General features: G+C 43.9%; 1 protein-coding gene across 1 annotated transcript in view; it reads left to right on the forward strand.

Moving 5' to 3' along the window:
* Nucleotides 1-742: 742 nt before the first annotated feature.
* Nucleotides 743-22,992, forward strand: part of MGAT4B (alpha-1,3-mannosyl-glycoprotein 4-beta-N-acetylglucosaminyltransferase B) — a 385,842-nt gene continuing 363,592 nt past the window's right edge. Inside the window, exon 1 of the mRNA XM_073568013.1 lies at nt 743-1,115. Coding sequence (XP_073424114.1) covers nt 1,019-1,115 — 97 coding nt within the window. The 5' untranslated portion in view covers nt 743-1,018. The remainder of the gene's footprint in view (nt 1,116-22,992) is intronic.

Consider the following 22,992-nt stretch of genomic DNA (forward strand, 5'->3'; position numbering starts at 1 on the left):
GGCGAAATCTCGCGAGATTACGCTGACGCCATTTTGGATCCTGATGTCGTCCACGCCGGCGACATGTTCTTGCGGCGACGCCATTTTGGATCGGCGAAATCCCGCGATAGTCAAGATGGTGTCGCCGCAAGAACATGTCGCCGGCGAGGACGACGTCGGGATCCAAAATGGCGTCGGCGAAAACTCGCGAGATTTCGCCGACGCCATTTTGGATCCCGACGTTGTCCACGCTGGCGACATGTTCTTCCGGCGACGCTATCTTGACTATCGCGGGATTTCACGATACTCAAGATGGCGTCGCCGCAAGAACATGTCGCCGGCGTGGACAACGTCTGGATCCAGGATGGCGCCGGCGGAAGAAGATGTCGGGGATCGTGGAGCAGCGGCGATGACGGCGTGAGTATGAGAGACGGAGTGAGAGAAGGGGTCGTACGTGGAGTGAAAGAGTGAGTGGAGATGGTGAAAGGTGAGAGGAGTGTGTGTTGAGGAGTGTGTGTGTTGAGGGTTAACATGGCAAGAGGTGTGAATATGCAATAGCATCGGGCCGTAATCTAGTTTTTTCAATAAGGGTGGTGTGAGATACTTTGTCAAATGTCCCCTTTCATGTTTTCATCCCATACAAGAAAATGAAAGCCAGCCCGTGATTGGTTGGTACTGGCAGAGGCTTTCTATTGGACGCCATGTCCTGTTAGAACCTGCGGTGCCGCTGTCACACCTGTGACGTGCTCGCCGCTGCTGCGCACAGAACACCGCCGGCCGCTGACAGTTGTTTCGCTGGAGTAGTATGACGTCACGGGTGCGCGCTCCCGCGGCCCCGCCCCCGTCAGGCTCGTCACTTGGGTGGCCGGGGCCGCGCCTGTGTTCCGCTCTCCGCTGTGTCTGTCCTGTCAATCGTCGCTCCCGGCAGCTGTGTGCTGCTTCACGCCGCGGATAGAGAGGGCTACACCGTACATCATCCTCCCCGACCCCCGGACATGCAGCCGCCCCCGCCAAGGCTGAGGAGCAGCAGGAGGAGGAGATGAGGCTCCGCAATGGCACTTTCTTGACTCTGCTCGCCTTCTGCTTTTGCATCTTTCTCTCCCTGTCCTGGTACACGGCATTCAGCGGGCAGAAAGGTGAGCGCCGGCCCTCGGGGGCCAGTTATTCCTCTAAGGTCACTGGGGGGGGGCTTTTCCTTTGTGCCCAGTGGTGCCCCCTGATGTGGATATTGTCTGTGCCCAGCTGGGAATGGAGTCTCCTCCTGGCATGTCACCAGGCTGCTGGGTATGCCCAGGTGAAGGGCTCTTACCCATAGGATACTGCAGAAGCCAATGAGTGTGCCCCGCTGGCACCGCCAGGCAAGTGGTGGTATACAGCATACCCAACTGGTAGTAATGGCACCGCCTGGCTAGTGGTGGTATACAGCATACCCAACTGGTAGTAATGGCACCGCCTGGCTAGTGGTGGTATAGAGCATACCCAACTGGTAGTAATGGCACCGCCTGGCATGTGGTGGTATAGAGCATACCCAACTGGTAGTAATGGCACCGCCAGGCAATTGGTGGTATACAGCATACCCAACTGGTAGTAATGGCACCGCCTGGCAAGTGGTGGTATACAGCATACCCAACTGGTGGTAATGGCACCGCCTGGCTAGTGGTGGTATAGAGCATACCCAACTGGTAGTAATGGCACCGCCTGGCTAGTGGTGGTATACAGCATACCCAACTGGTAGTAATGGCACCGCCTGGCTAGTGGTGGTATAGAGCATACCCAACTGGTGGTAATGGCACCGCCTGGCTAGTGGTGTTATAGAGCATACCCAACTGGTAGTAATGGCACCGCCTGGCATGTGGTAGTATAGAGCATACCCAAATAGTAGTAATGGCACTGCCTGGCATGTGGTGGTATAGAGCATACCCAACTGGTAGTAATGGCACCGCCTGGCATGTGGTAGTATAGAGAATACCCAACTGGTAGTAATGGCACTGCCTGGCATGTGGTGGTATAGAGCATACCCAACTGGTAGTAATGGCACCGCCTGGCATGTGGTGGTATAGAGCATACCCAACTGGTAGTAATGGCACCGCCTGGCATGTGGTGGTATACAGCATACCCAACTGGTAGTAATGGCACCCCCTGGCATGTGGTGGTATAGAACATACCCAACTGATAGTAATGGCACCGCCTGGCATGTGGTGGTATAGAGCATACCCAACTGGTAGTAATGGCACCCCCTGGCATGTGGTGGTATAGAGCATACCCAACTAGTAGTAATGGCACCCCCTGGCATGTGGTGTTATAGACCAGGGTTCCCCAACTCCAGTCCTCAAGGCCCACCAGCAGGTCATGTTTTCAGGATTTCCTTTGTATTGCACAGGTGATGCAATTATCACCTGAGCAATACAAACGAAATCCTGAAAACATGACCTGTTGGGGAACCCTGGTATAGAGCATACCCAACTACTAGTAATAGCACCGCCTGGCATGTTGTAGTAGAGTATACCCAACTGGTAGTAATGACACTGCCTGGCAAGTGGTGGTATAGAGCATACCAAACTGGTAGTAATGGCACCGCCTGGCGTGGGATGGGCACTAGCTCCCTGGTATGTGGCAAAGGTCATATGTTTACCTATCAGTGTGTGTGCTCGGCTGGTGATTTTGGCACACTAGTGGCACATTCTGTGTTGATATACCCCTAGTGTTTGTCAGATGTATTAGGACTCTCCTGATGCCACCCCTTAACCCTTAGATTTGTGCCTAGAGCAGATGTGGACACAATGTGGCACATGTTCTGTATTGGGTATATGCATCTGTTTGTGGTTGTAATGTGTTTTTTCTGGCATGTCCAGGTGACATAACATTTTGTTGGCAAATGATCGGGTCTGTAATTATGCCCGGGTATGTGCCAGGTATGGCCATGTGATGCCTGTAACAAACGTTTTAAGTATCGTTGGTATCAGTGCCACCCACTTGCATGTGGCAGGAATGGCGAGCATTCGGGTTCTGATGTTGGCACCACCTTCATGTTTAATTCTGGAGTTGCCGTGCCTGCCTGCTGGGAGTGTGCGCTATTCTATCCTGTATTGTAGGCCAGAGCCCTTCATTGGAAGCTGTCAGTAAGTTTCTTGATGGAGATGCGGAGACGGCCTATTGTACTGCCGGATGATGAGGCTTCTCAGAAAGTAAATCACCAGAGCAGTAGCTCTGTAGACATTGAGCCAGTAAGGAATTCTGGGACATTTTCGCTCTGGAGGTTGCAGAATTATCACTGTATTTCTGGATCAGTACACCATATGTACGGTTATGGGCTTACAAATCTGCTCACTTCTCTGTAGATTGTCTCTATATGTAAGAAGTGGAGTAGATCTAAAATTAAATATTGAAATATTTGCCAGCTTGGCTTTCGGGTGGCATTTGGAATCTGCCCGTGCCAGCTTTTCTTCTACATCCAGGTGACGTGGGTAAGAATGAGCCTTCACTGCATACCTCGCCCACTTGTGCCAAGGTGTAAATGTTCTGTAAGCTGTTCATCAGGACCCTCCATGGACTCTTCAGCTTCATTCGGGGGCCACACTTCATCACTTATAAGCAGATGATGTTATTCTGCCCAGTAGGAATGATCGCAAAAATGTACATGAAGGATGCAAGATATCCATACGATGTAATAGAAGCTGTGGAGTCTTGTCAGCCGCCCGCGCTTGTCCGCTCCCGTCATGCATCGGTGCTCTAGCAACAGCCTCTCATTCATTGATTGCAATATTTCGCCTCACGGCCCTCATCGTCTTCACCTGTCCTTGGATACTGTTGTAAAAAAAAAAAATGCCGAAAATCAAGCGTCCTCATCTGTCCTGGGCCTTCATGGGCCTCATGTCCTCCACAGTGTGGGATCCTCCGTTGTGACCGTCGGCTTTACAATACGTGTTTTCTTTTATAGAGCGCTGTATCCCAGGATTGTTCTCCGCTCGTTCCCTTTGTTGCTTGTGTTTTCTGATTCATCTTATCGCTGTTGTAGAAAGTAATATGGGTTTTGGATGTTTCTTGCTTTCAGATGAGCTTTTCCTCGCAACGCCGTGTGTAACGTCTTCTTGCAGAGCATTTTTTTTTTTTTGGGGATTTGTGGCCTTTTTCATTTATTTAATACAGGACACTGTATACTTTGGGGTATAACATTTATTGTTTTTGTCTTGTTCTTTAACTTATAAATATGTTGAAAAACAAAAATGGCTACAAAGTGCTTGAACATGTAATGGCACAGGCCTTGGAGCGCTGCCCATGTTACTGGCACAGGGAGCCAGCTGAATATTGCTTAGGATCATAGACGATATAGAGGCCGTAGTAAATGTCAGCCATTCATTAAAGTAGTCCTGCTCTGGGACGGGTGCTGCTCTATCGCCCCCCCCGTTAGAGGCGTAGTCTGCTAGGACGCCCGTCGCCATCATACTGACAGGTATGATACACTGCAATACAGAAGTCTTGAGCCCCCGTCACACACAGCGATCTCGCTAGCGAGATCACTGCTGAGTCAGAAGTTTTGTGACGCAACAGCGATCTCGCCAGCGAGATCGCTTTGTGTGACACCTATCAGCGACTGCCCCCTTTGCCGGGTATCGCTGATCGTTGTGGAAAGCCCTGGACATTTTTTTGATTGTTGGTCTCCCGCTGGCCAGCACGCATCGCTGCATGTGGCAGGCGGGAGACCAGCGAGCTGCAGCTGGTAACCAAGGTAAACAGCAGGTTTCTAAGTGCCGCGCGGTGCTTAGAAACTCGCTGTTTACCTTGGTTACCAGCTCCCTGCACCAGCGCGCTGGTATCTAAGGTACACAGCGATGTGCGCGCTCGTCGTCGCTGGTGCTGATCTCTGGTGAAGCTGCCTGTTTGACTGCTCAGCAGCGATCATGTAGTGACAAGTTCATATCGTGAGCAGACACGCTTAAACAAGTTCCCCAGTGGCACAAAAAAGTGACACATTTTTAATAATGCTAATATATATATTTTTTAATGTACCTTATTTATTTCTTCTCAAACCTCCATTGCAAAAAAAATATATATATTTTTAAGTCCGCTTTAGAGCCCTAGCTGAATGGAGCAGAGGTGGATACCCTCTGCTGTGCCATTCATTCTTAATGGGAGCTTTGGAGATGGCGGAGAGCTGGACTTCATCAGTCCAATTATTGTGTCTGTGTGTCCAGCCTACATCTGTATAGCATACAGTCTTTACATGAACAGTGTATTAATAATAGTTTCATATCTTAATAATTGTAATGGATATGTGAAAACCTCATGACATGCGGATAGTAGTCTGCATTTGATGCCTTTTTTGGTACCCGGGTCTAATCTGGAATATGGGTAAAGTAGTGCACATATACAGTATAATAGATACAGTAGATGATATATCTATTTTATATTCGCTCTCAATTTTGCATATGGATGGCGCATGGATGTGCATTACACTCGTCTAAACGAGGCCTTATAGAACATTTGGTAACTTTTTGGCTAGTTTTCGATCCGCCCCCGGTGGTCATACACCATGAGTGTGAATGAGGCTCGGTGTACTTTTGTGTTAGAGGCAGATTCCTTCATGCTTGACAATCCAATTGATGTAGCGTGTATATCTGGCAGTCTTCATGTGATGGGTGAGTGCCACACTGCCCTGTGATCTCTTCCCTGGCACCGCACCATCTTCCTGTCCTTGTAGTGTTTTCACTGTCTTGTAATTTCCTCTGTAGTGTATACATTGCTACCTGGCACTGTAGGTCATCTGTCATACAATGTCTTTCTGAAAAACCGATCTCGGATAAATAAACACCACGTTGCATTCCTCCTCAGTGGTGCAAACCTGAACAAAGCGGAGATACCCGCATGATGGCAACATGGATTAGACAACGGGTCACTATGGGAGGATCTAGGAGGCCTGCAGCTCCTGAAGGTCAAGGTTCAATAGCCCAGTGCCCAGACTGCTACAGTTACTGTGGCAAATGCTTTAGTGTAGTGCCACAAGATTCCTTCTGAATTACCAGTATTTATTCTTTTACGCATAGCTTTTTATTTCACATTTGCCTTTTTTGGGGATAAAAGTAATTGGGAGGTTGTTGATATCATAAAGGTTTTTTTTTCCTTTTGCTACAATACACCACTTAATATTCCGCAGACCTATGTCCCCTTTATTCTCTAGATCAGTGGAGGTCCTAGATGTCAGACCTCATAGCAATGGCATATCCTAGCAATATGCATTTGCTTTTTAATGTAGATTCTGTAATTCATGCTTGCCTAATGTTCTGCAAATTTAAAACACTCATCCTCATCCTGTCTGAAGTTTTTATCATATATTGCAGTCATAATATTATATAACATTATATAACTTACAATTGTTCATTTCACCTTTCTACCCAGGAAATTCTTCTCTTTTCTCTGCTCCATGTAGAAACAAAATCTCTTGTCCCTGCCATTCCCCTCTTCAACTCCTGACCCAGTTGCTTTGCCCCTTCCCCTGGGGACTTTTGCAGTGACTCATGAGTCATACAGGCAAGATTGACCTCCTCTTTCTACATAGAACTTAGAAGAATTCAGCTGGTCAGTTTTTAATCATGGGATGGCATAGATCTAATGGAAAAGAGAAGAATTGGCTGGGGAGAAAGCCAAAATGAGCAATTGTTAGGAGTATAAAAAGTTTGATGGGAGGAGGTGGTGTACTTCTTTAAGAAGATGAATTGGTGCCGAGTTGGTAAATATGGGGCCCAATTCATTATTATTTTTTTTTTTTAAGTCACTTTTTCTTATTCAATTATGTTTTGTACATCAAATTTTTCAAAGTGGCGCACCTACATCATGAAGTTTGTGCAAAAAAAATAAAAATAAAATAAATATATATATATATATATATATATATATATATATATATATATATATATATATATATATATTTCATTACAAAGCAAAAATAGAGCATTTTTGAATTTTTCTTTTTAATCGCAAAGATGATGCATGTTCCACTAAAGTCCAAAATGCGTACAAAAAATATCCGGACTACATAAAAATCACTCTAGAGATAGACTGGACTATATTAGGGCAAAAAATATAACTTTTTTAACATTTTTACTTAAGTCACAAACGATGAATCAACTGAAAATATCTTTAAACCAAAAAACTCGCAGGCAAACAAACGTAAAATAGACTTTACAAAAAGCGCAAATGAAAGACATCAACAACTAAATAGAAAATGGCGCAAATAATAATAATGAATGTCGCCCATAGTGTCTTTATGAGATCTAGCTGCCAGTGTTCGAACAATGCGGTGACTTCTCTGCTGCCGTATGGGGCTGCGCTGGTGCCAAGGCCAACATGGCTGCACCCTCAGGACACGCAGTCACCATGGATCACATGGCTGCACCCTCAGGACATGCAGTCACCATGGATCACATGGCTGCACCCTCAGGACATGCAGTCACCATGGATCACATGGCTGCGCCATCAGGACACGCAGTCACCATGGATCACATGGCTGCGCCATCAGGACACGCAGTCACCATGGATCACATGGCTGCGCCATCAGGACACGCAGTCACCATGGATCACATGGCTGCGCCATCCGGACACGCAGTCACCATGGATCACATGGCTGCGCCATCCGGACACGCAGTCACCATGGATCACATGGCTGCGCCATCCGGACACGCAGTCACCATGGATCACATGGCTGCGCCATCAGGACACGCAGTCACCATGGATCACATGGCTGCACCATCAGGACACGCAGTCACCATGGATCACATGGCTGCACCATCAGGACACGCAGTCACCATGGATCACGTGGCTGCACCCTCAGGACACGCAGTCACCATGGATCACGTGGCTGCACCATCAGGACACGCAGTCACCATGGATCACATGGCTGCACCATCAGGACACGCAGTCACCATGGATCACATGTACACTTGCAACCCAATAGGCCGCCATTTTAAAGGGGCGGGAATACCCCCTTGGAATGTATTGCTGAGAAAGCCGATTTGAATAACTAAATATTGGATCCTCCAGTACATGACTTGCTTGTTTGTGGATTGAATCTTTTTCAGTTTGCTCTTTCTGTTGCCTTTGTGTCTGCAGACTGCAGTGTGGAGCACATGAAAACATTATTACCCCGATTGGATGTAGGATCAGCCTCACATTTTGTGCAGCTATCGCGCCGCCTCCTGAATATGATCCGCTTATTTGGCAGCGCAGTCATTACTTATCCTGCCAGAGATGGCGTCTCACCGTACCGAGCAGATATTGATTTTGCTGTACAATTCATCTTTTGTAAGGACAGTCTGTCCGCAATGAAGTTACTGTGTCTCCACTGATAGAGACTCTGCTGTGTGCCCTCCAGTCATGCCAGGAGATGGTGAGCTTCGTTCATGTGCTAGGAGGGACGGATCAGCTGCTCTCATGGATATTTCTAGTTACTGGGTTCCTGGTAATGGCACCTTCTGTGTGCGGACCTCCACACGTCTTGTAGAAGTCAGGACCCTGTGTGCAGAGCAATGATTGGGGCTTGGGGCATTTTGATTGCACCCCTGAATGAATGAGAGTAGGTTCTTCTCCATAAGACAGAAAACTTTCCCTGTAGCGCCACCTATAGGTAGGAACTAATGCCTTTATGATAATTTTGCAGTCTAAACGGGCTGCCGATCACCCAATTAGGGTGCAGAACACCTTGCAAAACCTCATCATTCCCGCCAGCACATCCTCTCATGCTATCGTGGACAGACAGTAGAGGGCCCCTGTGCAAGTACAGTAGTTGGGCCCCTCTTTGTGTCTGACAGCTTGCTGATTTGAAGGTGAAGTGGGCCCCCTTGCCTCTTGCGCCCCTGTGCTGTTGCACCAATGATATGTCCATCCCTGATCTTGTACCTGTGCTCCTGTGAACGGCCTATACATAAGGAAATATCTATTACAGATCGTGCAGCGCGCATCTGGAGCGGGCTTGGCCTGTGTATGCCAGCTATTAACTGACCGGCAATCGACAAACCGGTAGCTGATCGGTGGTATAGTGCCTCTAGTCGGCTAATATACAGGGTCTCGGTCAACACAGAATGACTGCTCAAACCAAGTCCAGGCGCTCAGTACCTCCTTGCCTATCTGGCGGGTTTGTGATGTTGCCAGTCCTCTACGTGGAAGCGTAAACTAGAGCGAGCGTGTAACTAATGACACTTGTGAGCTGCAGTAAACGGCGGCGCGGTTTGCTCCTGACTAATGGCACATGGAGTTTAGCGTCGGTTGTTTCATGAGCTGTAATTGTTCACATGGTGCTGCCATGAATTTGTTTTTCTCATTGTTATCTCCGATGAATGTGCTGGAGCATATCCTGAGCTGGAATTGGCAGCGTTTATCGCTCGTGAGCAGCAAATAGTAACAACTTCAAATCTTTATCTCCCCGGTGTCTCAAAAAATACTCTGTTTTGCACGCTACCGGCTGTGCTCTTGTAATGTGGAGATATAAATGTGGGTTTTTATTGTAACATACTTTTAGTTTCTTAGTTTTCCTTTCCAAGTTACATATGCCCAATTTGTTCTAGTCTTTCCTCTTTGCACTATTATGACTTTGATTTTGTTTCATGATGGTTATTAGTGATTTTCATATACGCGATCATCCATTGATAAAGGGGGTGTTTAATGAAGGACCCTCTTGTCTTGTCCAGGGTGTCTCTTGTCCTGGAGGATCTGTCCTGCATTATATAGGCCGCCTGTTCTATGGGAATTGTATTCTGCTTCATTTTTCCTGTGGACAGGCTACAAATAAGTGGAATCCTAATCACCCGGTTTAATTTACCGGTGATGATTAGGGGTCCAAGAGGGAAAGGGGACACTGTAATTAACCATTTTTCAAGGGACCTTCCTAAATGCAGGGACTGTCCAAAGTGGGGGGACGCCTTCTAAGCAGGGCTGTGGAGTCGGTAAGCCAAACCTCCAACTCCTCAATTTCCATGACTTCGACTCCACCAAAATGGACTCCGACTTCACAGCCCTGCTTCTAAGGACTAATACACACAACAGAGCCTTACACATGGACGTGTAGTGTGGCACATGAAATCACTGATGGACTGAGATATCAATCCATATTAACCTCCCCACACACATTGGTTAGATGATGGCTAACCAATCATTTGACCATCTGTTAGCATTCCTGTATACAGAAGAGTTATATGTATAGAGAACACTGAGTGTTCTGTATGAGACACCTGCTGCCAGAAAGTCAGAAAATTCTTGTCTCTTGGCCAGGTCACTCCAGGACCTTGAAATGGTTCTTACATAGCCACTTTAGTTGCCCTGGCTGTGTTTCAGGTCATTGTCATGCTGGATGACCCAGCCATGAGCCATCTTCAATGTTCTTACTGAGGGAAAGAGGTTATTGGCCAAAATCTCGCAATGGTGCAGTTGTCATGTCTCCTTTGCAGAAAAGTACACCCAAAATACGATGTTTCCCCGCCATTCTTTACAGTTGGGGCAGTGTTTTTGGGGTTGTACTCATCTTTCTTCTTCCAAACACAACAGGTGGAGTTTATACCAAATAGAACTATTTTGTTCTCCTCTGACCAAATGACCTTCTCCCGTGCCTCCTCTGGATCATCCAGATGGTCATTGGTGAACTTCAAATGAGCCTGGACATGTGCTGGGGTAGCAGGGGGACCTTGCGTGCCCTGCAGGATTTTAAGCTGTGACGGCGTAGTGTGTTACTAGCGGTAATGTTTGAGACTGTGGTCCCATCTCTCTTCAGGTTATTGACCAGGTCCTCCCTTGTAGTTCTGGGCTGATTCCTGACCTTTCTCACAACCATTCTTGCCTTACGAGGCGAGATCTTGCATGTAGCCCCAGACCAAGGAAGATTGACAGTCATCTTATGTTTCTTCCATTTTCTAATAATTGTGCCAACAGTTGTTCCCTTCTCACCAAGCTTCTTGCCTATTGCCCTGTAGCCCATCCCAGCCTTGTGCAGGTCTATAATTTTGTCCCTGGTGTCCTTACGCAATTCTTTGGTCTGTAAAGTGCTGCGGAATGTTTGTGCTATGTAAATTTATTATTATTAGCCATGGCAGAGAGGTTGGAGTGTGATTGAGTGTGTGGACAGGTGTCTTTTATACAGGTAACAAGTTCAAACAGATGCAGTTAATCCAGGTAATGAGTGCAGAGTAGGAGGCTTCTTTTACAGAAAAAACTAACAGGTCTGTGAGAGCCAGATTTGTTGCCGGTTGGTAGGTTATTAAATACTTATTCCATGCAATAAATTGCAATTTCATTATTTAAAAATCATACAATGTGATTTTCTGGCTTTTATTTTTAGATTCTGTCTCTCACAGGTGAAGTGTACCTACGATAAAAGTTACAGACCTCTCCATTCTTTGTAGGTGGGAAAACATCAGCAGTGTATGAAATACTTATTTTCCCCACTGTAAAGTGCAGCATGGATTCATATCCACTAAAAGCCCAGATCCTTAGATCAGGAACATTTAATAATTTTACCAAATTCTTGTGAAAAAATGTGCAGCACATCCTGCACCGAACTATTGTACCCAGTGTATTACATAATTTAGGAGTCTGTCCATTTTATACGGACTCCAACTCCACAGCCTTGATTCCAGCAGGCCTTTTTTTTTTGTCTTCCCCGATAATATCTGTGTGTGAGACTTATTTCCATGTTCCTGTGTATGATGTCGTCATGTCATACAGATTCTTAGATACAGAGATACTGGTAGGTCCTTATACCTCAGACAGGCCATGTTATGGAGGCGACCTCCCATAGGAGCGCTGGAATCGGGGTGTAATTAACAACTGAAATCCATACCGTTCTGGTAGTTTTTCCTGCAGACCTACCAGTATGTTTGTGCTTTATTGCAATTCTGCATCCAAACGCTCCGCTGTCAGCCACATGATGGCTGCTTTTTCCCTCGTCAGTGGTTCTCTGTAGACAGCAGCTGCTAAGCAACAGGCTTCCAACAATTTGTAGGGTTTGCTTCATTTGGAGAACATGTTTCATGGAAACAATTGGATTATGGGGGGATCCAACTCTGGGAAACCTCCACGGTCAGCTTCCATTTCCTGTGGAAGCTCTGAGTTTTTGTTTCTACTTTGACAGGAACAGTAAACCGCAGAAAACCTTTTCCTATATTTGGATTGTGTGATATTGGTCATACTTTACCTCCTTGGGGTCTCTCCTCTTAGTTCTCGCCACGTCTCTGCTTGTGCGAGGTACTCAGCTGGAGATGGTTGTGTAGGTGAGGAGCAGCATGTGATGGGGGCAGCGTGATAGAATAAAGGCAATGGTGGGAAACCAGATGCTAATGACTGAGTCAGCGGGAAAAGCTGGCTGGCAGAAGCTCCTAATATTCAACCTAAAGCCCTGGAAAAATCTGCGTGAAAATGGATTCTGAAGTCCACAGCCTGCTGCTCCTTGTGTAGAAAGGCTGTGAATTTCCACCATAAATCTTTCTTTTATTCAATAGCTTTTTTATTAAGGATTTTTGGAAATAACAGGTATAACAAAGGGGGGGGGTGGGTGGTAAATTCCACCATAAATCTTGTCTTATCAAATGCATAGTAAAATCTGTGGCCAAATCCACTTGTACATTTCCTGAAGATCTACCAACAGAGAGCAATGGATCATAGTTTACAGCTGCCGCAAGGTTTGGGAGCTTCAGGCTGTGCTTTGCCATGATGGTGTCCACAATAGTTTGGCAATGCTCCATTCGTCGTGTATTTTGATGCTGATTTTTATATGAAATTAGGCAATTCAGCTTTAGACTTATTTATATTTAATTATACAACTTCTCAACAAATGTATTTATTTAAAGGGGTTATCCAGAACTAAATAAATATATATACACACAACTATGGGCCTAAGAACGAACATGGAGGCAGTTGCTAACTACCTACCTGTTCTGCTCACTTCCTATCTTCTCCAGCTCAGGCGGTCACAGACCGCTCCTGCCGATGATTCTGTGGCTTCCGTTGACGACATGTCGACACACCGGCTGCTCCTCTTTTGCTCTGTTGACAGGGTGTGACTGCCGAGCTCATCCTGATTGGCAGCCACTTCCAGACTTAAAGAAAAAATGACTAAGGGGGCGAACTGCATCAAAAAAGCATGCAAGTGTTCTTATTTTATGCTATGTTTTCCTGCCAAATGTCTGCTGTGAATACCAAGGCTGTGTCCATATGAAGTGGGGGGGGGGGTTTGCATTTTTTTTTTTAAACAATTTAAAAAAAAAAAAAAAAAAAAAATGCTTTTTAACTGGTGCAGCAACAGCTGCAATTTTGGAAACCTTATGCACACACTTGCAGCAAGGTGTGATAGAGATGTGTATATATACATATATATATATATATAATTCTTTTTTTTTTCCCTGACTGAATTTGAAAACTACAGTACTTTTTAAATCTGCAAAATGTAATTTTTTCCAGTGTAATTTCACCCATAGAAGGCAATGAAATGCGGTTTTGGTGAAGGAAAAAAAAAAAAAATTACTAGAAATGTACTGTAGACAAAACACATGAAGTCTGCACCCAGAAAAACATGTTAAGTGACGAAAAGCTGCACATACAGTATTGGGTATTTAGGTACCGTATTTACACTTCTCTTTTTTTTTTTTTAGGATTTTGGATGATATTTGCTACTAAAGCAAAACAGTGTGAACATAAAGCTAAGCGCTCTACCCAATTTTGTTGGATTTCTGATGTAACTGTGTGTGGGTTTGAGGCGAGAGCTATGTTGGACGTGTCGTGGAGCTGCCCCGGTTTCAGTCCTTTTTGGGATTCAGTTTTCTCAATTTGCAGTAAGATGAGTGGTAGTTCTGTGTCGGCCTCCCCTAAACTAGTAAGAGCCTTGTGTAACAGATAGTAATGCAAGTCCATAAAACTAGATGCGGTACGCCACTTCTTTACAGAAGCTAGGGCAGCTATTATGGAGGATGAGCAGACCCCCCCCCCCACTGAACCGGAATGGATCCAGGAGGTGAAGTCCAGTATGTGAATGGAAGTGTTGGTGTCAGATGATTCAGGAGACTCGAGTACATTTATAAAACTATGGCAAACTTGGACGTCTTTTTAAGATGCTCTTGATTTCTTCTTATCCTTTTTGTAAGATTGAATTATTCTTCCCTTTTGACATTTGTAACCTGCAATGCTGGAGCAAGATAAGCTATCTCTTCAAGTTGGTTTCCTAAGGCTATGTGCACACGTAGTTTTTTGGGTGTGCGGATTTTGGAGAGAAAATCGCAGGTAAATCCACAGGACAAAAGTCCTGCGGTTTTACACTTCATAATGGATGAGGTGTAAAACTGCAGCGTTTCTGCACCAAACAGTTGACATGCTGCGGATTGTAAACCGCAGCAAAACCGTGTGGAAAAATCCGCAGCATGTGCACAGCGTTTTTTTATTTCCCATAGGAAATAAAGGTACTGTACAACGCAGCAGAATCTGCTGTGGAACCGCAGCAGAATTTGCACAGTGTGCACATACCCTAATAGGCATGAACCAGACGATTGCTAATAGGAATGAGCTGTGGTTGCTCCTTTCCCCCTCTTTTTTTCATCTTTCTCATCTTAGGCTTTTTGGGAATTTTATTGCTTCCTTTTTTGTGCAGAAAACTCCTTTTTTACAGTTCAAGCAAAGTGGAAGTGATTTTGTGAAAACCTCTCCCTCTGTGTGTTTTAAAGACATTCTTATAAAACTTATTTAAAAAAATTTCAATTGACTTTTCAATTTAGAATTCAGGCTTATCTGTGCTTCAATAAAAACAAGCAAACTATCCATGGCCCCTTACCAGCCTGAGAATAGCAGCCCACAGCTGTCTGCTTTAGCTTGGCTGGTTGTCAAAAAATGGAGGGGACCCTATACAGGTGTTGTGTGTTTTTTTTTGGGTTTTTTTTTGTGTTATAGCGAAGGAGCCAACTGATGTAAACTCCCATTAGCCGTGCCTACTCTCGCTCTTAGTAGCAGCAGCAGGAGTAGGCTGGTGGGAGTAGTACTCTCTACTCCTTCGACGCCTCTGTGACCGAAGGGGTAAACTTTTTACCTACGGTCACAGCTGCCGGCTCACGCTGTCATCTGACAGCATGGGAACTGCAGCTTTCTGACCGGCGGTATTGATCTTACCAACCATGGATGTTCGGGCCCCCATTCATCAGTATGGGATCCTGGTTTGGGTACTGTTCTGGTATTCAAACAAAACCTTTTTTTTTTTTTTTTTTTTTTTAAATTTAATCTTTTTTTTATTGTTTTCCAAAAGACAGTAACATATCAACATACAAACATAAATGAACAAGACTCAGTACATGGTGTTTGAACATGTTGGACATGCCAGTCCGCATTTTCTAACAATTTCAAACTGGCTCATTAAGGCTCCAACACCTGTTTACCTGATGTCGGAACACACATTATAAGCACCAATATTATAGACCCCTAAAGGATCCATGTTACTATAACACCAATAACGAAACAATAGAAGGAAGATGTGAACAAGAAATTTAAAAGAAAAGAGAAAACAAACATACATAAGAAAGAGAAGAAAGAAGGACAGGGCAAAGGAATGGGGACAGGGGGAATGAAGGAAAGGGATGGGAAGGTATTGGGAATGGGAATATATGTTCAACACTGCTCTCCAAGCATTCCCCAGCGCCAATCCGGATCCACCCCACAGGGCCTTCGGCCCACTACTCAAACAGCCTATGAAACTCTGGCGAGTCCTGAAACAGGATCCATACACTCCATATTTGAAACTTTTTTTTTTTTTTAAACTGTTCAGCCAAACCCGAAAATTCAGGGGTTCTCCCATCACTATTAGCAAATAGTGTTTTGAGATCTGCACCAAAACCACGTAAAATAAAGGGGAAAATGTAGAAAGAAAAAATACACTATATATATATATATATATATATATATATATATATATATATATCTCTGATTAAATATAACAATAAGTCCACAGTGGCCAGAAAAGCTGCAGATTTTGACTGTGGATTGTAACAGTTCAGGGGCCTCAATATTTCATGTAGCTGTCATACATAGAGAGAATGGGGATGATCACCCCTGTGAGTGATCAGGATGTTGGGAAGCCCTGTAGACACAAGTAAGAAAGATTTTTGAGGTCTGATGTAGTCAATTCCAATTGTGATTCCTTCTTGCTGCAGGAACACGGTAAAAGGCTCCGGTGAGAGGATTACAGATATATGGCGATTACATTCTGGAGTTTCCACTTTGGTGAACTTGTTGGAGAGCGGCTGCAAATAAAAAGTATTTTTACATCAATATTTCTCTGAAATTACTGCTGGAGGGTTTGACAGAGGAGGACGTGACGAGGGCGACAAGTGAAATCTACAGAAATACATAAAAATGATCCGAAATGTTTTTGGCCGTGTTCCCTGAATAGCTGAACAAGGCATCAGAAATTCAGAAACCGACAAAGTAAAAGAATTGCTCCTATTGTTCACATATGGTGATGCTTCACAAGAAGTTGACATATCGATATGTCTGTGTACATTACACCCCCCTTTTTTTTTTTTTTTTTTGTTCATATTGTTTAAGGCTGCAGTAGCACTTGTCATGGTCCAAACACAGACATTGATCCATGGACCGGCAGTGCATCTCGTCTAAACTTTAGAGACTGTCAAGTTCACGTCAGGAGACCTACAGCCGGTCTGTGCTTGGACCAACCATGACCTGTGTGAATTCGGTCTAACTCGTGTGTTCTTCAAGTAATAGGACAATTGTATGCAAATATGAGAATAGACATTTTGGGTGGGGTCCCACCTAGCGATTGGCGAGCACCCAGCGCATATCCTCTTCATGAAGGTTATAACAGTTGGATTGTTAGTAATCTAGTACAGATTGCTTATTGTTAACACCGCACAATTTCTGTACAACCTACCATCAACCTGCCTACTTAATCATTAAGAGCTGCTAAGCTCGAAACGCGTCTGTTCTGTCCCACCTTCGGTGGTGACAAAATGCTGATAGGAAGTTGGATTTTATATACTTTGTCCAATAAAGGAAATTTCTCCAGGAACGGGAAGCTGGATTTCTTCTATTCATTTGGACATTATAGTCTACGGGGCTGCTCACAGGTTCCTGTATTTTTGTGAACTAAGTGGTCCACAGAAGATCTGTCCAATTTTGATCTGAGTCCTGGCCCAAACTACCCAATGCAAGTCTATCAGTCTGAATAAAGTGGAAAGCACCTGTATCATCTGTTTGCTGTCCATTTTTCATGGAATGCTTGATAGAAAAAGCTCAAGAAATGTCACTTTTTTTCCTTTTCACCCTGTTTGGAGGCAAGCCATTTCAGAAAACACAGAAGTGCTTGGAATGAATGAGCGCTCCTGTATATGGGAGAGCCGGCTGAACGATGGTTGACTGTCATCTAACGAGTATGCCAAGATATAGACCTTTCTTTGGGGTAACTTTGTATCCACAAATCAAACCAAAAAGGGAACTACTGTAATCGCTTGGCAAAATTGGGAGGAGAGACTGATATGAAGGGAAGGAGATGCGGGCCCTCTCGGGGAATGCCTGTCCCTGTTAAATTCCCCACAATAACACGGCTGGATGAAGCAACTTCTGTACCCATTCCAGAACATTACTGGTAAAGAAAACACAACTAAGAGGTTTTAGGGGCATAAATATGTTAGAATCAGGAATGAGTCTCCGAGACCGCCCTCTAGGGCAAGATATCGGCCCATAGGGTCTATTGTAGAGTTGTTTGTGAATGGAGCAAGAGCTATAGAAAATAGCTGCTCCACCACCCTTCTTTTGTTCATTAAGTCAAATATATACTGTAAGATTATACTATAGAGGCCCATAATTGTGGTTTTCCTGATGTTCTGCTTTTTCTTCCATTCACCTACAAAAAGGTAATAATTAAGAGGTAAACCTTTGACTATTTCTCAAAATAATGCTAATATGAAGTACAAAAAGATATGACAAGTTTGGGTCGGAGACCTATGGACAGTTCTGGCATTGTGGTCCGTATACAGACCATGAAATACACTTGTGTACCTGGCCTTAACTGTTGTAAGAGCCAGTATGTGACTACCAGGATCTTGCCAGAGCAGTACATGTATACACCCCCTGGCCAAGAGTGATGGGGACCCCACTGGCATTCAGAGGGGGCTCATGTCATGCCATCTTTCCCCCTGAACACCTTCAATGTGTTTGAAACTGTTGGCTAATTTATAGACTGCCATCGGTAGTATAGAAAGAAAATAACCTTTCCTTCCATCTTGCGGCCCTTTCATCTTTTAAAGGCCGTATTAATGCACGATACTTGTCTGCAGTCTCTTTTACGGCATGAAACTAGAAAGAAATGTCACGGCTATAACCGTACTTAACACATTCCACAAATAATAGCTGCTCAACCTTCTTCTTGCGCTGCAATATCCTGGATGGAGCTTTCGTTTGTGGTGGTGTTTTTTTTTTTTTTTTGTTTATTTCATTGCTGCCTTTGCTGAACTCTCAATATATTAGAGGATTGGTTTATTTGCCAGCCTGCGTCACGTGTATCCAGGGAAAGTATTCACGCCCAGTCACACATTCATCTTTCAGGTATGTTTTCTGTGTTTTTCATTATGGTCCTTGAGCATGTCTGTGGACCGTTTTTGGCCTTCAGAATTTTTTTTTTTTTTTTAAAACAAGATGTCTGATTTGGTGCCAAATTGTGGGTCAAAATTAACTACTCAAGTCTAGTGGGCCATGGGGGGGACACAAATGCCATTTGCGTTTCATCTTAGTCTGTTCCTTTACTGTCTACAAATATCTAAAGGGCTGTCACATTGTAGAAGGATCAACTTTATTCTCATTTGCACAAGGAAAGACTAGAAGCAATGGGATGAAACTGAATGGGAGGAGACACAGATTAGATATTAGAAAAAACTTTTTGACAGTTAGGCCGGGGTCACACTGGCGAGGAATACGGGAGAGTGAGAGGCGCAAAAAAGCACGCATTAGACACGGACAAATGATTTTCTATGGGGTCACTTGCACCAGCCGTATATTTCTCATCCGTATTCTACGCTCCGTGCCAATCGCAGCATGCTGCGATTGTCAGCGTACTACGCCCGTACTACGCCAATGCAAGTCTATGGGTGCGCAAAAAATACGGATTACACACGGAACACACGTGTGACTTGCGAGAAATACGCACCAGGTGTCTTTTAGCAAAGCCGGCAATTCAGTGCGCGATACAGTAAACTCTCACTGACAGTTTTAATAAAGAAATGAAAGAATAGATATAGACACATAGAATACACACATTATATATATATATATATATATATATATATATATATATATATATATATATATATATATGCATTCTATGTGTCTATATCTATTCTTTCATTTCTTTATTTAAACTGTCATAGGGCTCCATTATATGTCCATTTTGCAAGCCTGCGAGAAAATCTCACCATACGGATTACATACGGATGCTGACATGCGCAAAATACGCGACCACACCTTGATTACGGATGACATACGGAGCACTGTTTAGGGGTCTGTCATCCGTATTACGCATGTAAAATACTGACCGTATTTTGCACAGGTTAGTGTGACTCCAGCCTTAGAGTGATCAATGAGTGGAACAGGCTGCCACGAGAAGTGGTGAGTTCTCCTTCAATGGAAGTCTTCAAACAGAGGCTGGACAGACATCTGACTGGGATGATTTAGCGAATCCTGCTTTGAGCAGGGGGTTGGACCAGATGGCCCAGGAGGTCCCTTCCAACTCTACGATTCTATGATTCTGTCTAATGGATAGAAAAAGCTCAAGAAAAACTTTTTTTTTTTTTGTATACATGAAAAATTGATTTCACATGCATGAAAATTGGATAAAAAGAACCATCAGCGAGAAGGACATTTACATTTCTAAACCCTGACCTTTTTCTTTCTCTTTTGCCACCCATGGGTCTCCGGATTCATAATTTACACTGACTTTGACCAACTTTTTCTATTGTTTTGTAGTATTCGTTACTGTTGTCTGTGCCAATTTCTTCAAAATGGTGCACACAGGTTGATGACTCTTGCGTAAAATATTTTTTTGCAACTTTTTTTTTTTTAACACTAAAAATTGGACAGATATTGTACTCCCATAGGGTACTGGAATACAATTGCACAGAAGATTGGGCTAAAACATCCGGATAAGGAAAATCTCTCTCGCCTTTCAAAAAAAGAAACAAAAACAAGCAAATTTTAAATTTAAGAAACAAATTAAACAATGAACAAAGTGCAAATAAAAAAGTCCTTACTAGAACCATTCTTATTCTGGGGAAAAAAGTGGAATAACAATGATTCATTGGGGCAGTGATGTGTTTAGAGGAAGCGCAGGAAGTTTCCTGTAATTACCTTTTTATCAATCTGGCATTAAAAGCGCTTTTTCAAGGTCTGGAGTGTTTTTGTTTTTTTTTTGTGACTTTTAAAGCAGAACCACTTCAAAATCCATATCAAATACATTTTCAAATTACTCTTTGTGGATTTTAAAGATGATCAACTTCAAAGTTCACATCAAAAACTCACTCTGAATATGCCCTGAAAATATCAGAAGGATGTAAGCTCACATGATAAACTTGCCATCTCTCCAGTGATCCCTGCTGCGGTGACTACCTCCCCATCTACCCACCTGACGGGCCACACTGGTGCAGTGCCATTCACCTTTATTAATGTAAATCTTTATGGCAGCAGTCTGCCAGACCCTTCTACAAATCCTCACCCACATCTTAAAAGTGTTACAAATTTTAGACAAGCAAGTCTAGAAAACTGATGTATCCATGGATGCAGCGTGACCACATCCAAAAGTGGTCTGGTAAATAGTTGTGATGAGCTGTCCGTAGTGGGCGATGTTACAAAATAATTTCGAGAAGCTTTGTCCCAGCCTTGGCTTTGTGGGCAGGGGCTCCATCATGTACAGTTGTGGCCAAAAGTATTGACACCCCTGCAATTCTGTCAGATAATACTCAGTTTCTTCCTGAAAATGATTGCAATCACAAATTCTTTGGTATTATTATCTTCATTTAATTTGTCTTAAATGAAAAAACACAAAAGAGAATGAAGCAAAAAGCAAAACATTGATCATTTCACACAAAACTCCAAAAATGGGCTAGACAAAAGTATTGGCACCCTCAGCCTAATACTTGGTTGCACAACCTTTAGCCAAAATAACTGCGACCAACCACTTCCGGTAACCATCAATGAGTTTCTTACAGTGCTCTGCTGGAATTTTAGACCATTCTTCTTTGGCAAACTGCTCCAGGTCCCTGATATTTGAAGGGTGCCTTCTCCAAACTGCCATTTTTTAGATCTCTCCACAGGTGTTCTATGGGATTCAGGTCTGGACTCATTGCTGGCCACCTTAGAAGTCTCCAGTGCTTTCTCTCAAACCATTTTCTAGTGCTTTTTGAAGTGTGTTTTGGGTCATTGTCCTGCTGGAAGACCCATGACCTCTGAGGGAGACCCAGCTTTCTCACACTGGGCCCTACATTATGCTGCAAAATTTGTTGGTAGTCTTCAGACTTCATAATGCCATGCACACGGTCAAGCAGTCCAGTGCCAGAGGCAGCAAAGCAACTCCAAATCATCAGGGAACCTCCGCCATGTTTGACTGTAGGGACCGTGTTTTCTTTTTTTGTTTTGTTTTTTGAATGCCTCATTTTTTTTTTTTTTTTTTCTCCTGTAAACTCTATGTTGATGTCTTTGCCCAAAAAGCTCTACTTTTGTCTCATCTGACCAGAGAACATTCTTCCAAAATGTTTTAGGCTTTTTCAGGTAAGTTTTGGCAAACTCCAGCCTGGCTTTTTTATGTCTCGGGGTAAGAAGTGGGGTCTTCCTGGGTCTCCTACCATACAGTCCCTTTTCATTCAGACGCCGACGGATAGTACGGGTTGACACTGTTGTACCCTCGGACTGCAGGGCAGCTTGAACTTGTTTGGATGTTAGTCAAGGTTCTTTATCCAACATCCGCACAATCTTGCGTTGAAATCTCTTGTCAATTTTTCTTTTCCGTCCACATCTAGGGAGGTTAGCCACAGTGCCATGGGCTTTAAACTTCTTGATGACACTGCGCACGGTAGACACAGGAACATTCAGGTCTTTGGAGATGGACTTGTAGCCTTGAGATTGCTCATGCTTCCTCACAATTTGGTTTCTCAAGTCCTCAGACAGTTCTTTGGTCTTCTTTCTTTTCTCCATGCTCAATGTGGTACACACAAGGACACAGGACGGAGGTTGAGTCAACTTTAATCCATGTCATCTGGCTGCAAGTGTGATTTAGTTATTGCCAACACCTGCTAGGTGCCACAGGTAAGTTACAGGTGCTGTTAATTACACAAATTAGAGAAGCATCACATGATTTTTCGAACAGTGCCAATACTTTTGTCCATCCTCTTTTTTGTTTGGTGTGGAATTATTTCCAATTTGGCTTTAGGACAATTCTTTTTGTGTTTTTTCATTTAAGACAAATTAAATGAAGATAATAATAACAGAATTTGTGTTTGCAATAATTTTCAGGAAGAAACTGAGTATTACCTGACCAAATTGCAGGGGTGTCAATACTTTTGGCCACAACTGTATAACGTAATCACACTGATGAATGCTCAACAATTAACCAAACATTAATGTAACTGCTTGCGTTCTTGGGAGGGAAGGAAGTACAAACCTGCCCTGCCCCTGCTTCCACTGAATGCACCCCGCACCATCACAGTGCCATGGTGTCTACCAGTCGTAACGTATATTTCGGGTCATACCGTGACATGGTACTCGGATGATGCACAACCTTTGAGCCTTCCCTGACCTACCTGAAAGTGCTGTCATCACTAGAACTCACTTTCTCCCACTTTTCAGATGGCTAATCTTGATATTTCTTACAAAAAGTCAAGCCTTTTCTTTGTTGTTGCTTATCCAGGGGCTTATTTAACCCCTTCATGACCAAGCCTATTTTGACCTTAATGACCAGGCCATTTTTTTGCAATTCTGACCAGTGTCCCTTTATGAGGTAATAAC

Source organism: Dendrobates tinctorius, unplaced genomic scaffold, assembly GCF_039654945.1.
Source record: "Dendrobates tinctorius isolate UK_male_01 unplaced genomic scaffold, ASM3965494v1 ptg000020l, whole genome shotgun sequence".
NCBI lineage: Eukaryota > Metazoa > Chordata > Amphibia > Anura > Dendrobatidae > Dendrobates > Dendrobates tinctorius.